Source organism: Amborella trichopoda, chromosome 12 (genome assembly GCF_054954075.1).
Source record: "Amborella trichopoda isolate Santa Cruz 75 chromosome 12, AtrichopodaSantaCruz75HAP2 v2.0, whole genome shotgun sequence".
Lineage (NCBI taxonomy): Eukaryota > Viridiplantae > Streptophyta > Magnoliopsida > Amborellales > Amborellaceae > Amborella > Amborella trichopoda.
In genome coordinates, this window is record NC_142347.1 from 10,798,442 (window position 1) to 10,813,621 (window position 15,180).

Here is a 15,180-nt window from a genome sequence, read left to right on the forward strand (position 1 = left end):
CAACAAAACAGATTATGACGCTAAGTCAAATTTGCCCAAAAACGTGAGCTAAAAAAATTTGAGAATTTGAGTTAGACTCAAATTTTATTTGCTTCCCTCTTCGTGCGTTTCCCCCAAACCTTCTCTCTCTGAGTCACACTTACAAAAGCCTCTCTCCCATTCTCAAGTCTTAAGCAGGTCTCACAGCTCTCTACTTTTCTCATCTTACAAAAGCCTCTCTCCCATTCTCAAGTCTCAAGTCTCAAGTAGGTCTCACTGCTCTCTCCTTTTCTCATTTACAACTATGCAGATCGTTTTTTCGCTTCCTTCTTCGCTCTGAGTAGCACTTACAAAAGCCTCTCTCCCACTCTCAAGCAGGTCTCACAACTCTTTTCAGGTCTTACAGTTATTTCCTTCTCTCATATTTAACTATGCATATCTATCTCCCGATACTAGTTCAACTTTTTCTCTCTTTAAAAAAATGAACATTTCCATCTTTCTCTCCCTAGAAAGTTGCGCCCCTAATTTCATAGAGCTATCCCTAATATTTCAATGGGTTGCTGGAGAGGTCTTGTACTCCTAGATTGCCTTCTATTACTCTCTCTAGAAATTCAGAGTTTTGCTCGATATCTCTAGGAACTGTGATTCTTAGTAGAGTTTTTCTCTGTAATATAGAGTTTCTCTATCTATTTTGCTCGATATCTCTAGGAACTGTGATTCTTAGTGGAAAAACTCTTTCTAGAAATTTAGAGTTTTGCTCAATATCTTTAGGAACTGTGATTCTTAGTGGAGTTTTTCTATGTAACATAGAGTTTCTCTATCTATTTTGCTCGATATCTCTAGGAACTGTGATTCTTAGTGGAGTTTATCTTTGTAACATAGAGTTTCTCCATCTAAATTTAATAAAGGGGTTTTTTGAGTATACATAGGGACATGTTTTACAACCTCAAAACATTTATAGAGGAAGGTTTGTAAAGGATGTCTCACCTCTTTTACACATCCATCAAGTTACTCTCTATCTAATAATAATATTGAACTTCTCTTTGCTTCTGCTTTTTGGGTCTTCTCAGGGTTTTTATTTTGTCCATCTATCAAGTTACTCTCTCTAATAATAATATTGAACTTCTCCCTGCTCTTGCTTTCTGAATTTTTGTCAGAGTTCTTCTCATTCTCTCTGTCTTGTACGAATTTAGAATTTATTGCAACGCATCTGAACATACATATCTGGCAAATAAAATTTTCTTCTCATATTTTAATAGACATCCAAACAGCCTACCAATATAATAAAATAAAACAATAAAGTTTATCAATTGAGGAGAAAAAAAATTATATATTTTTTTGATGTGAATATTATTATTTTTTGACATCCAAAATTGGCCTAAAGCTTTCATTTCCTCGATGAAATCTAGTTAAACCTTTCTAAAAATAATAATAATAAAAAATAATACCACCCACAGTAAACCGTAGTGGTTAACAATGGAGATAACTATTAAATCTTGGGTTCCAACCTCTATGAAAACTGAAAAATGCACTGTCGAGCGTGAGGAAGAGGGAGAGTGAGGAGGGAGATGGAGCTAGGTGAAAATCTGTGTGCGGCTGCTAGAGACGGCGACTGCGAAAAGCTCCTGTCTCTCATCAGTGAGGGCGCCGACCCTTCATATTTCGACTCAATGGGCCTGGCCCCATTGATGCACGCTGCTAAACATGGCCACGCCCAATGTCTCAGTGTCTTGCTCGAAGCTGGGGCACCATGGAATGCTCTTACGCCCTCCGGACTCTCTGCTGGTGATTTTTCCATGGAAGCTGCCCACCAAGAAGCTTTTGATATTCTCCTCAATGCAGGTTTCTCTCTCTAGAGTTCAAAGCACTTTCTCTCTTCCCCCCTGTGTTGTCATGAAATCGATGGATAGTTTCTCGGTTGCCACGAAATCTTTAGTGATGGGGAAACTCTAGGACAAAGAAAATCTCCTTACTCCTTTTAATTCTTAATCAGTGGTTGTACTGGTTGAGAAAAGAAATGGGTTTTCTTTGTTCTTGTTCACAGACTACCAAGGAGTGAGTCACACAGTGTGCCGGACTTGATTAGTATTTGCAGCATCATTTGCGTCATGATATCTTCTCAATCCCTTTTGTTTTTTGCTGTGTAAATCTCTTTAGTGGTTTTGTTCTCAAGTAAATTCCCAATGAGAATGAGTTGATTTACTTGCACTTGAAACAATAGCATGAGTATTCTTTAACACTTTGTCCGAAACTTGCATAGCTGCAGATTTTTGCAGCTTGATTCCCTTTGTGACATTCTTTTCAATTTATCATTGATTCTTCTCTATATATATCTCTGTCGTTTGGTTTTAGCAGTGCTAATTACTAATTAGCCAAAATGGCTTCTTTGGATTGAGCCAATCTTTATTCCCTGTTATGAGAAGCTCTTGGTGATTGGGTTTGGCCTAACTATGACAAGAACAGGACCTCTGACTGTGAATTCTGCATGTCTCTTTAGGAGTCAAGACTACTCATCTTTGCGTTTATAGCCTTCTCTGACCGTGTGGTTCCTGAATTTGCTTGTTGGCACATGTAAGTTGGAAAGCTACGAGTCTTGTTCCTTCACTGCACAACATAACTGTGCTGGGCAGTGTTGTTTGCATGTTGGCGAAAATGTTGTGGTCCCTTAAATGAAGTCTGTTGTTTTTGTCTGCACTTAAATATTGTTTGATGTATGGAGGCTTTAATGAATAAATGCGTTGTAATAGTGCTTTATTCTGATGAAAACCAATGCTTATGAGCATCACTGCGGGGCCTACTTTTTCATATGAAATAAAAATCTTTAAATTGCAGAGCTCTTTTTTTGATCCTTAAATTACAATATAATTGGGGAATAAGGTGAATACACAATAATCTAGGAAATGGAGAAATGATCAAATCATTGATATCTGTTCCAGTTCATCACATAGAGGTTATTTGTCATCTGAAGATGCCCATTCAGAAAAGATGCTAAATATGAAGCTTTAATAATTGGATGACTATAAAAAAAAGAAAAAAGAAAAAAAAATGTCAAGCATGTCAAAATGTAACAATTATGTAGTGTATCTATAACCTACCTACTCATGCTAATTTATTAACATATAGCGTTTCCAGTTATTATGCATCAATGAATAAGTTCCAAATTATAATGCTTCATCTGACTCATTTCTTAAGGGTCTCTAAAGTTCTCTAGTGATCATTTGGAGAACAAAGAGGCAGCAAAAGAATCATGGAAACTGGTGGATCAACCACATCTGTTCCTGATCCTGACTGGAGTAACAAACATGTGATATGAATATTGATAACAAAGAGAAGTAATGGAAGAAAGCATATGAGAAGTTACTAGTTTTCTTCTGTAGTCTCAAATGAACATGCCTATGGATGGGAATGATTAGAATTCGCATAGTGTTCTATAAGGAATCCTTTTTAGTATAAATCTTTATATGAGTTCTATTATCAAGCACAGGCATGGTTAGAGTGCAAGAGTTAGCATCAAAGCTGGGAAACCGCCAGATATTGAGAATGGTGGATCATTAGAGAAACCCAACTTTGTAAAATACATGATACCCTCAAGAAAGAAAACATTATGTGATATACAAAGTCTGTGAGTTCAAATTTCCTGACATTTATAACATTTTCTGTGAGCTACATAACCTTGAAACTCATGTAAGAACACTGACAATGTACTTTGCTCTTTTTGATTGGGTTGACAACATGGCAAGCATAGCTGAATACATGTATTACCATAAATGTTGGTTTTAAATCACTTAATCAAGAATGATTATCTGCATACTCATGCCAGAGAGTACCTGAAGGATGAACTGAATTCTCCTTGATCTTTATGTTGTGTACTTATTGCCACAGTTGTTTCTTTGTACAGGTGAACTTCATATTGTCTAATTTGCAGTAATTTCATCTGTCCTTAGACATATTTTGAGAGGATATGTATGCGTAGGTAATTGTTATCGCTGTTCTGAGAGCATATATCTTATGGGGTTGTACAACAAGAGACCCTTGGAATTGCACATTGCACATGTACAATTGACTGTACGGAAAGAGAACCCAAAGATGTTTCTTTCCCATTAACTGAGCAAAACTATCATAAGCATAGGTACCCCTGACCCAACCTGGAATATTTGAACATATGAGCATAACTTCAATAAGAATGTGTGCCAGTCTAGAACTCTTTCCAAGCCCCTCAAAATTTGGGCTCGCTCATCCTAGAATTGACAAAACATAGGCATAGGTTAATACTTAGTTATTGGCATAACTTTCGGGGTAACGAGCGTTAATTTTGTTCTTACTAATAACAATGAGCACAATTGGTTTGATGATATAGCCATTGAGGATGACTCAATTTTGCTTTTACACATGTAAAACCTATATGTTAAACCAATTATGGACTCTTCCACTGAACTCGCAAATCATGGAATAAGTGCCAAGTTGTTGTTGTTGTTGTTTTTGTTCATGTGATTCACAGAGTTCAACAAGCAATCAATATTAAAGTATAGATGTGATTACACAGCCCACGAGATGGGGGTTTTAGCAGCCCACAGACTGGTTGCTGAGTACATATAAAGAAACCATAGATTGTTGAGAACTGTATACTAAAAAAATCATATATCTAAAAGTAGTCTAAAAAAATTGAGATATACAAAAGAGATAAGTATGATGAAGAAATAATGGGGACAAAAGGAATCCGTAGAGAAAGGAGATAGAGAAGGGACTGGGAAGATACAGACGAGAGTTTTTTTTTTATGGGGGGTGGTGGTGGTGGAATAGAGCAGAGGGACAGATGGAGAGAGAGAGAGAGAGAGAGAGAGAGAGAGAGAGAGAGAGAGGGGTTCAGTACAGAGCAGAGGGACAGATGGAGAGAGAGAGAGAGAGAGAGAGAGAGAGAGAGAGAGAGAGAGAGAGAGAGAGAGGTAGTGAAAGGTTGGGGCTCACGTAGGGCGTGTTTGTTTGGGGGAGATTTCTTTCTGAAAGAAATCTTTCCAATTTTCCAAAAGTTTTTCGTTTGACGCACACTTTCTATCTAAAAGTTTTGAAAGTAATCTTCCAACAAAGTTCCTATTTCGGAAATATTTTGACGTTAAGTCACACAAAAAAGAAAGGAACCCCCGTTTCCCATTTTTGTTGCCCTAACATAGAGCCTCTGTCCTCCATCTGCCATCGCTGAGCTTCTCTCCTCCATCTTCGAACCAGGTAACCGTCTCTTCTCTTCTCTCTTCCATTGTTCTCTCTTCTCTCTCCTGTGGTGTCTCTCCTCTTCTATCTCCTCTAACCAGGCCTGAAACTGGCTGAGCTCTTCTCTCTCCCATCTTTTCTCTCTGATCTCTCTCCTCTAAATCAAGGCCATAAAACCAGGCCCTAAAAAAATTAAAACCCTAAAATCAATGCCCTAAAAAAGCCTTATAAACCAGGTTGAGCTTTCTCTCTCTTGGCCTACGGTCTCTTATCTGTAAAGTCTTTCTCTCTCTCACTTGTGATGAAGGATTGTAAGGTGCAAAGGGCCTTCACTTTGCTCTCCCTCTTTCTCATCTCTGAGAAGGTTTTGACTTCGCTTCTTTCTACAATCGCCTATCCTTTCACCTCTAAAGGTATGACCGTTTTTGATTTCTGAATCTAATCAACTCTTTTGTCCCCGCCGCCCTCTCTCTCTCTATCACCAAACTTTCTGGGTAATTGGGTATTTCTTCTTGGTTTCTATGTGGGTTGATATGAATAATTGAGATTATCTTCTCTCTACTCCTCTCAACGAGAAATGGAAGTAGACAATGATTAAGTTATATAGATCTGGCTAGATCTGATTATGGCTTTTTTTTAATTTAAATTTTTACTCTGTTTGCAGATCTGATTATGGTTTTGTGTAGCGAAAATTAGGCTTTATTCTTTGAAATAAACTCTGAAAATCGTGGTTTTATATTTTTGTGGTCTGTTATTTTTTTCTTTCATGTTTTTATGCTCCGTTATAATATTTGATTCCAGTAAATAAGATATTACCATTTGTACAAGTGACTGATTTTTTACTGTAATAAATTTATCTAATTTTACAGTAGCTATTCTAAAATTATTTGACTTTAAGAAGTATATGACCTGTTAAGATCATCTGATTCTATAGTAAATGTTACAATGAATTATTGTATACAGTAAATTAATTGTTACTGTGTTGGTCTTTACTAAAAAATCTATATACTTCTTATGTTGAAAATAACTTGACAAATCAATACATATCCCCATATTGATGTACTGTGAATGATTGTGTCTTCGATCTGATATGCACATTTGGTTGCACTTCTTTGTTGATAATTGATAATGGCACAACATTTTGCAATCTCCACCGTGATCCACGACTCATGGTGATCCATAATGAGCATCACTTGTGTATATTAGGCCATGCCTCTCTCTCTCTCTCTCTCTCTCTCTCTATAATGAGTGCATGGTGTTATTTAAAACCAGCAACACACATCTCAGAGGACCCTCAGGTCATGTGAGAGGCTGGACCACATCCAAAAACCTCTATCACGTCAGTATTTCAGTCAATTGAGATAAATCAATGGAATGTTATGGGTTTTTCCTGAAATAGAAATTGCTTTTGTATGCTTTTGAGGCTTCTAGCTAGACAAGAGTTTCTCTGGTTTTTGACTTACATAGTAGTTTTAAGGGTTGTTTTTACCATAAAAAATGGTTAAGGCCCTTTTGCTCTTGCTCTTCGTTTTCAAGCATAGTACATGGCACTAATGCCTTGTCTACTAGAGTTGCATATGGTTATGCTTTTCGTCTTTCCAAGATAGGTTGTACTTTGTGTCATATTTCGTGGTGGTTTGTTCCTTTGCTATGTTTGGAGGCATTTATTGTTTCACAGTGGCTACTTGAAAGAAATATATCTTGTTAGTCATTGATTAAGAAAAGTAACTTGTTAGTTAATAGTGGTCCCATTGTTTGAGTGTTATGCTACTTGGTTTAAGGTTTGTTTATTGTTTATGTAAGGCTGCATTGGAGGGCATAAGATTGGTGTTTGTGGGTGCTATATAATTGTGTCGTTTCTATTCAAAGGTATGGAGCCAAACTCCTCTTGCGCAAGTACTAGTGTTACAAGTGGTACTATAGCAGCTAAGGGAAAAACTATTAGAAAAATTCCACAGTGGACCCCCGAGGCGGACTCTCACTTCATTGAGCTCTTAGTACCAGAGGTCATGAGAGGTGGGGCCTTGCGGAAGGATGCATGGACTCGAATGTCAGAGGTGACGAGAAAGAAGTTTGGTGACTTGTATGATGTAGATAGACTCAAGAGTAAGAAGAAGTGGTTCTTGGAGTGTTACAAGGAAGTAGCTAAACTTCTTGAACAATCAGGCTAGAGTTATGATGAGACTACCGGAATGGTTCAAGCAGAACCTGCGTTATGGTCCCAATTTATAGCAGTGAGTAAAGTAAAGTGGCCTTGTTGTTGAATGTATTTCTATATGCTTGTGTATGTATTGATGTAATGCCACACCAACATGAATATTTGCGATCTACTTACAGGCTAATGATTAGGCAAAGAAGTACCATAAGAACGCTGTGCCCGAATACTTCAACGATTTGGATAAGATATTCGGCGAAGGCATTGCTATTGGTGTGTTTTCCAGAGCTGGAGGTGAGCTTACTTCAAAAAGAGGTAGCCTCAAAGAGCGCTCCCAAGGGACTAACATGGATGGTGTCGGCACACCACCAACTGATGCCACCACATGAGTGCTGCAAGAAGTGTTGGATATTGAGGAGGACTCTAGCTTATCCTCTTTTGATGGTGCATTGTCCTCTGGGTCAAAGAGGTGTCGCTTGCATACTCCGACGGGCATGCATAAAAGAAAAAAGCAATCTACGACCAATGAGGTCTTGACAGAAGCTATGACCATGATGATAGTTACCTTCAAGGACTGGACGAGTAGCAAGACTAAGGAGGATCCTCAATTGGTTGCTGATGAACGGAAAAAAGCAATCTACGACCAATGAGATCATGACAGAAGCTATGACCATGATGATGTCTACCTTCAAGGACTGGACGAGTAGGTAGACCATCTGATGAACAAAGAGTGAAGCGTAAGGAGCAATGCACGCAGATGGCGGAAACTATGTTCAAGCGAGGCGAAATACTATTCAAGTCTTCTTAAAGTTAAAGCAAGTATTTCAAGATGTCGAGAATATCGATTTTTTATTGAGCATTGAAGACCTAGAACTCCACAAGACCTTTCTGGAGGATGAGTCGCGGCCCTTACTATGAGCTTGCACCATAATGCTTTATGGTTCAGAACAATTTTCTTTTTTTGTTTATGGACGGTAATTTATGGTTTAGAACAATTTTCTGTTTTTTTGTTTATGGACGGCGCTTTAAGGTTTAGAACAATTTCCTTGTTTAGTTTATGGACGGTTTTTTCTTTCAGTACTTTATGGATTACAATTATGTTGAGCTTTATAGATAGTTGATGGATGACAATTACTTTTTTATGGATGGTTTATGTATGACAATAACTTTCTTTATGGATGGTTTTTAGATGACAATTACTTTGATTGCTTTATTGATGGTTTATGGATGGCAATTGCTTTAAGTGCTTTACAGATGGTTTATGTAAATTCTTTGTTAAGTTATGGATGGTTGTATCATGCATGATGAAAAATTCTTTATGTGCTTCATTGATGGTTGCTTTAAGGCCATAATGGTTGCTACCATATGTGATCTCTCAAAGTTTGTAAATACATTTGTTTCATTATTTCGTTTGCTATTAGAATAATCTTGAACGAAAGATAACACTATTTCATGTAGCTATGGAACCCCAAGACGAAGAGTACCGTGTGATATTTACCACCCTATTTGTAATGTTGTACGTGACTTATTGGTATATGAATAACCAAGTGAGCCGGCGGCGGTTACATACCTCAATCCTAACAGGGGGTAAGGGTCGAGTACTTGCTAACGGGGCATCCTCGAAAGTGCTTCGACAAGTTGCAAATGGAGAAGGTTGCTGTTATTGATCTATGTAATATTTTAAAGCAGAGGTCGCTTATTACGGACACTAGACACTTGTCGGTTGAGGAGCAAGTAGCAATATTCTTAAGCACCCTAACACATGATCAGCAAGATAAGGTGGTCCAAGAATGCTTCCAACACTCTGGTCAAACTATAAGTTTCTACTTCAATAGAGTATTATTGGCGGTCAATCAATTGGAATCCTTATTCCTATAACCTGCGAGCAATGAAACACCTACACACATTGCAAATGACTAGGAGAGATCTTATCCATATTTCTAGGTAATCTAATATTGAGTCATTCATAAGTAGGTACAAACATATAGAATGCTTCTTATAATGCTACTTTTCATTGGATTTCTTAGAGGATTGCGTAGGAGCTATTGGCGGGACGTATATCCCGGCGCGCGTTAGGAGTATCTTGCATAAACTCTTTTGAAATAGGAAAGGTTTCATAAGCCAAAATGTTATGGCTGCAATTGGGTCTGACATGCGGTTCCAGTACGTACTTGCTGGATGGGAGGGTTCTGCGTCTGACTCTATAAGTTTTGTATAATGCGATTAGCAGGCAAGATCTTCGGTTGGCCCTTCCTGAAGGTGAGGCTATGTTTATTGCCCATTGAAACAATGGTATTCACTTTCCACTATACCTTACTTATTTCCTAAATATGAAACATGAAAATATTACCTCGTGGACGGGGGCTACCTTACAATGCATGGTTTCTTGGGACCTTATTGGAGTGTCTGTTACCCTTTGAGTGATTTTGCAATGGGTTCCAATCTCCTCAAAATGAGGAGTTATTCAATAGATGACACTCAACTCTAAGAAGTGTGGTGGAAAGAACATTTGGGCTGTGGAAGGCGAGATTTCCTATTTTGAGGAACCAAATGTAGTACTCGTTTAGCACACAAGTCAACATTGTTATCACGACGTAGATTTTGCATAACTACGTCATGTTGTCACGAGGATCGAATACTAGACAGGATATGAAATTCCGATAGAGGGTTGAAAGAGAACAAACAGAGGGGGCAGAAGATAGGTGTACACAAGCAACTCAAGGACAAAACGACCTTGATGACAGTGTTGAACTTCGAGATGCAATTGCATCTCAACTGTGGCAAGCATATGTGACCATATGTGAATCGTTAGGTTTCTTTGTTTCTATGGACATGTAATAGTGAAGGTTTGTCGAATTGCAGTTATTTGACCTTGTATGTTCTATAGACTTGGAATTCAGTTATTTGACCTTGTATGTTCTTTTATATGGCTTATGCGCTTTTCTTATCAATGATGCCCAATATGCATCATGTTTAAGTAATTGTGCTACATTTAGTGCATGGAAATTGTAAACTACTGGTGCGCCATTCGTTTTTGAGAACTGTATGTTGTGGCAGCTTTCCCACTTCAAAATCCTCTATTCAAGTTTGTGTGGCAGTAATCGTAACCTTTTGGTGAGAGGACCAACAAAACCTATTATAAAATGCCTCACTATTTGTGAGGACATGATATGTTGGCACGTGTGAGGATATGACATATTGGCATATATAACGTTGTCACATTGGAAAGTTTTGTTTTAGGTTGTCACCATAATCAGTTTAGTGGCATGATTACCGGGATCACCTACTTTGTTAGGCGATCTGTTCCGGAATGTTGATATTAATATCCCAGAAAGGGATCTTCTATGGATATTGTTTTTATGATTTCGGATCTCGATCCCTAGAACATAGGGATTGAGTTCCTTAGATTTAATATTGTGTGGACATCGAATTCCAGCCCCCTCAATGAGATTTTTCAGCTGATGAATGACAGGTAGATAGCCAGCCGTACTAGCATGCAACACCATGAGGGCACATGCAGCCCCATATAAGGACCTCGTACTGACTAGGCTATGGTACTATTCCTATCTAATTGGTGAACTCGACCCTATATCTAATGGGGGAGCTCGACTCCTAGAACACAGGGATCAAATTCATTAGATTTAATATTGTATGGACATCGATCCCTAACATAAGGAGCTTTCGGGGAACCTCAATCCATCGATCCTGCTCCTGATCCCAGACCTGTTCCCGATCCTGATCCCAACAACTATTTTAGTAATATTTTAGGAAGTTAACTTCCTTTGGTGACTTATGAAATATTTGTTTTATGAAGATTTTCAATGTATATTTTTTTCAATTCGTGTTAGTCCTTTGGGTTAAACTGTGCAATTTGTTTAATGTCTAGGTCATCATCTAGAGATCACCATTTTGAAGACTAAAAGATGTTACGAACTCCATTTCTATTTCTAGAGAGGATTATGTTAGTAAGTGTTTTACAAATTTTTCGCCCGCTTGAAAATTTTTCCAAGCTTACCATCTTCTCTGATTGTGAATTTGTCAATAGGGATCCAGGCTGAACTTTTACTGGGAACAATAGCTAGGAGGAAAAAAGAAGCTGGCCAAGGCTCCTGTGATGGTTATTTGGAAGATAGGGTTGCTTTCAGCGAGGACAGATTAATGGACTCTGATAATAAGGCAGTCATGATGGCTTGGGAGAAGCCGTTAATGGAAGCTCATGCTAAAGCTGTTTGTTGCGGAGGTGTTGATGGTGGTGCGGGCCAAATCTTGAATGTTGGATTTGGAATGGGACTTATTGACATGGCTATTCAACAATTCTCACCTCTATCCCACACTATAATTGAAGCTCACCCTGGTGTTTATGCAAGGATGCTTCACTCTGGGTGGGGAGAGAAACCAAATGTGAAGATCATATTCGGAAGATGGCAAGACGTTCTTCCTGAGCTTCAATCTTATGATGGTAATTTATTGCCCCCAAATCCTGGTAGAATGATAGAGTAATATTTCATCTTGCATATCTATCACTGCTTTTTCTTTGATAATTATTTTTGCCAACATTTTATAAAAGAGCATAGCTCATTAAGTCATTATTAGAAGTTGTGTGCCATTTTCTGTACTATACTTCTTTGAAATTCAGATAAGAAATTTATGGTTGCCTAGGCTTGCAACTTTAGGTGTAAATTCTTAGTTGAGTTTACTAATTAGAGATGTAATTGGAAATATTGGATAATATGGAATAGTGAAGAAATTTGAACAATGTAACATGCTACAGCTGTTTTGGGTGAGTTATAGAAATATACATCTGATATTTTAGGTCTCCTGGAGAAACTTTCTAAATAGAATTTGGTAATTGTCCAGAGTGATAAATGCCACCAGTCTGGTGTTTTGGTTTGAGCTCCTCGTGGTTAGAAAGTAACTTCTTGCTACCCATACCATGAATCATAGACCAACAAAGGTCTCTGAAATTAGCTTGATTTTCTGGATTGTTAACTGGAGAAATTGAGACAACTGAATTTTGCCATAAGGCCATTGGATCCCCAAGGATTTATAACAACACTCAATCTTTCAAATATAACTCCAATTTTGGTGACGTAGTACCTGCGCTTGTGAGGTACTATCGCATCTTTATGTCCACAAAATATCAGCCCAACTTTGTGTGTAATGATAATATCTGCAATAACATCATTTGCTATAAATATTAATCTAAGAATGAGAATTTCCTTAGGGGCCATTTGGATCCATGGAAAAAGATTACGTGGAAAAATCTATTTCCTTTGAAATGTATTTCTTGAGAAAAGTATTTCATGTAAAAATGGATTTATGATGTTTGGATGGTATATGGATGCATAATATTCTCCTTTTTTTTTGTCTATTGTTAAGTGCTTTTGATTGTATTATTATTTTCATGGCTTTTTTTTTTAATGTTCTATTATTAATTATAATGTTATTTTTTATTAAATTTGAGATAGTTTCTTTCTCTAAAAATTTTCAATTAGTTTCTCTCAAGAAAATTTTGATAAAGTTTCTCTCTCTAAAATTTTAACATATTTTTTCTCTCTAAAACTTAAAATTTGAGATAGTTTCTCTCTCTAAAAATTTTGAGATAGTTTCTCCCTTAAAATTTCAAGTACTTTCTCTCTAAAATCTTAAGATACTTTTCTCTCTAAACTTAAAATATAAGATAGTTTCTCTTTCTAAAAATTGTGAGACAGTTTCTCTCTCCAAAAAATTTAAGTAGTTTCTCTCTCTAAAATTTGATATAATTTCTCTCTTTCTCTAAAATTTAATATACTTTATATCTCTAAACCTGAAAATTTGAAATAGTTTCCCTCTCTTAAAATTTAGAGGTAGTTTCTCTCTGAAACTTAAAATTAGAGATACTTTCTCTCTAAAAGTTAAAATTAGAGATACTTTCTAAAACTTAAAATTAGAGATACTTTCTCTCTAAAACTTAAAATTAGAGATACTTTCTCTCTAAAATTTTGAGATAGTTCTCTCTCTAAAATTTTTGAGATATTTTCTCTCTCTAAAAAGTTTTAGGTACTTGCTCGCTCTAAAACTGAAAATTTGAGATTGTTTATTTAATATAGTTTCTCTTTCTCTAAAATTTTAAGATACTTTCTCTACAACTTAAAATTTGAGATAGCCTCTCTTTAAAAATTTTCAGGTAAATTTGTGATTTCTCTCTAAAAATTTTGAGATCGTTTCTTTTTCTAAAATTTTTGAGATAGTTTCTCTCTCTAAGACTTAAAATTTGAGATAGTTTCTCGCTTTAAAAATTGTGAGATTGTTTCTCTCTATAAATATTTTCAGGTGCTTTCTTTGTATAAAATTTAAAATTTGAGATAGTTTCTCTCTCTAAAATTTTGAGATTGTTTCTCTCTCTAAAATTTTGAGATTGTTTCTCTCTAAAACGTTTTAGGTACTTGCTCTCTCTAAAACTTAAAATTTGATATAGTTTCTCTCTTTAAGACTTAACATTTGAGAGAGAATAAAATTTAGATAGTTTTTCTCTAAAAATTTTAAGGTATTGTCTCTCTCTATAAAACTTAAAGCTTGAGATAGTTTCTCTCGCTGAAAATTTTTAGGTACTCTTTTTTTTTAAGAATTTTCAGGTATGTTCTCTTTATAAAACTTAAAATTTGAGATCTCACTGAAAAGTTTTAGGTACTCTCTCTTTAAGAAATTTCAGGTATGTTTTCTTTATAAAACTTAAAATTTGAGATAGTTTCTCTCTATAAATTTGATGTAGTTTCTCTCACTAAAACTTAAAATTTGAGATAATCTCTTTCTATAAATTTGAGATAGTTTCTCCCACTAAAACTTAAAATTTGAGACAGTTTCTCTCTCTAAATATTTTGATATAGTTTCTCTCTAAAAATTTTCAAGTACTTTCTGTCTGTAAATTTTAGAATTTGAGATAGTTTCTCTCTCTAAAAATTTTGAGATAGTTTCTCTCTTTAAAACGTTTTTAGGTACTTCTCTCTCTAAAATTGGATATAGTTTCTCTCTCAAAATTTTAAGATACTTTCTCACTCTAAAACTTAATTTGAAATAATTTCTCTGTAGAAACATTTTGAGATAGTTTCTCCCTATAAAACGTTTTTAGGTAGCTTCTCTCTCTAAAATTAGATATTGTTCCTCTCTCTAAAATTTTAAGATACTTTCTCTCTCTAAAACTTAAAATGTGAAATAGTTTCTCTCTCTAATTCGTGGGGATGTTTTGGTGGAATTAATTGTATTTTATAAAGTGGGCATCTCCATAACAAGGAAATCTAGCTGGAAATCAATTTCGGAGGGTAAAGGCAATAATATAGATTTCTTTATTTTTGGCTTGAATTGAGGACAATAATTTATGGCGGAAATACTTTTCGGTCCCAAAATTTTGATCCTAACGCCAAAAATGTGTACTTTTCATTCCCAAAATTTTGATCCTAACACCAAAAATGTGCCATTTCCACTTAAAAACATTTCTGAAAATGCATTTCCAAGTATCCCAACGGCCCCTTAGAGAAAAAGGGGCCATATTGTAGGAGCATATAAGTATCCTTACCAAGCGTTTCTCACCTAATAACAAATGAGTATTGTTTGTTTTTGAAGTTTTTTCTTTGCTCAGGTAGTTTTGTGATTCACAAATTAATTGGAAAACCAAGTTGAGATTCTGATTCTCCTCCTCCGCCATGGTCCTGCATAATACCCCATCAATTCTTAACATACCAACTTTGAATTCTGCAAGTTAAGGAAATTTCATCTGAACTCTTTGTTTACCTTTAGGCTTTGGCTTCTCATCCATGTCACCCTAGAACATTCCGACAATACTTAGGGACTGCATCCTTATTGAG

The 15,180-nt window shown here is 36.2% G+C and overlaps 1 protein-coding gene across 1 annotated transcript in view; it reads left to right on the plus strand.

Annotated features, from left to right (window-relative positions):
- The first annotated feature begins 1,512 nt into the window (after positions 1 to 1,512).
- LOC18431821 (ankyrin repeat family protein) overlaps positions 1,513 to 15,180 on the plus strand; it is a 32,724-nt gene continuing 19,056 nt past the window's right edge. Inside the window, exons 1-2 of the mRNA XM_006841936.4 lie at positions 1,513 to 1,821; positions 11,385 to 11,798. Of these exons, the coding sequence (XP_006841999.2) occupies positions 1,548 to 1,821; positions 11,385 to 11,798 (688 nt within the window). The 5' untranslated portion in view covers positions 1,513 to 1,547. The remainder of the gene's footprint in view (positions 1,822 to 11,384; positions 11,799 to 15,180) is intronic.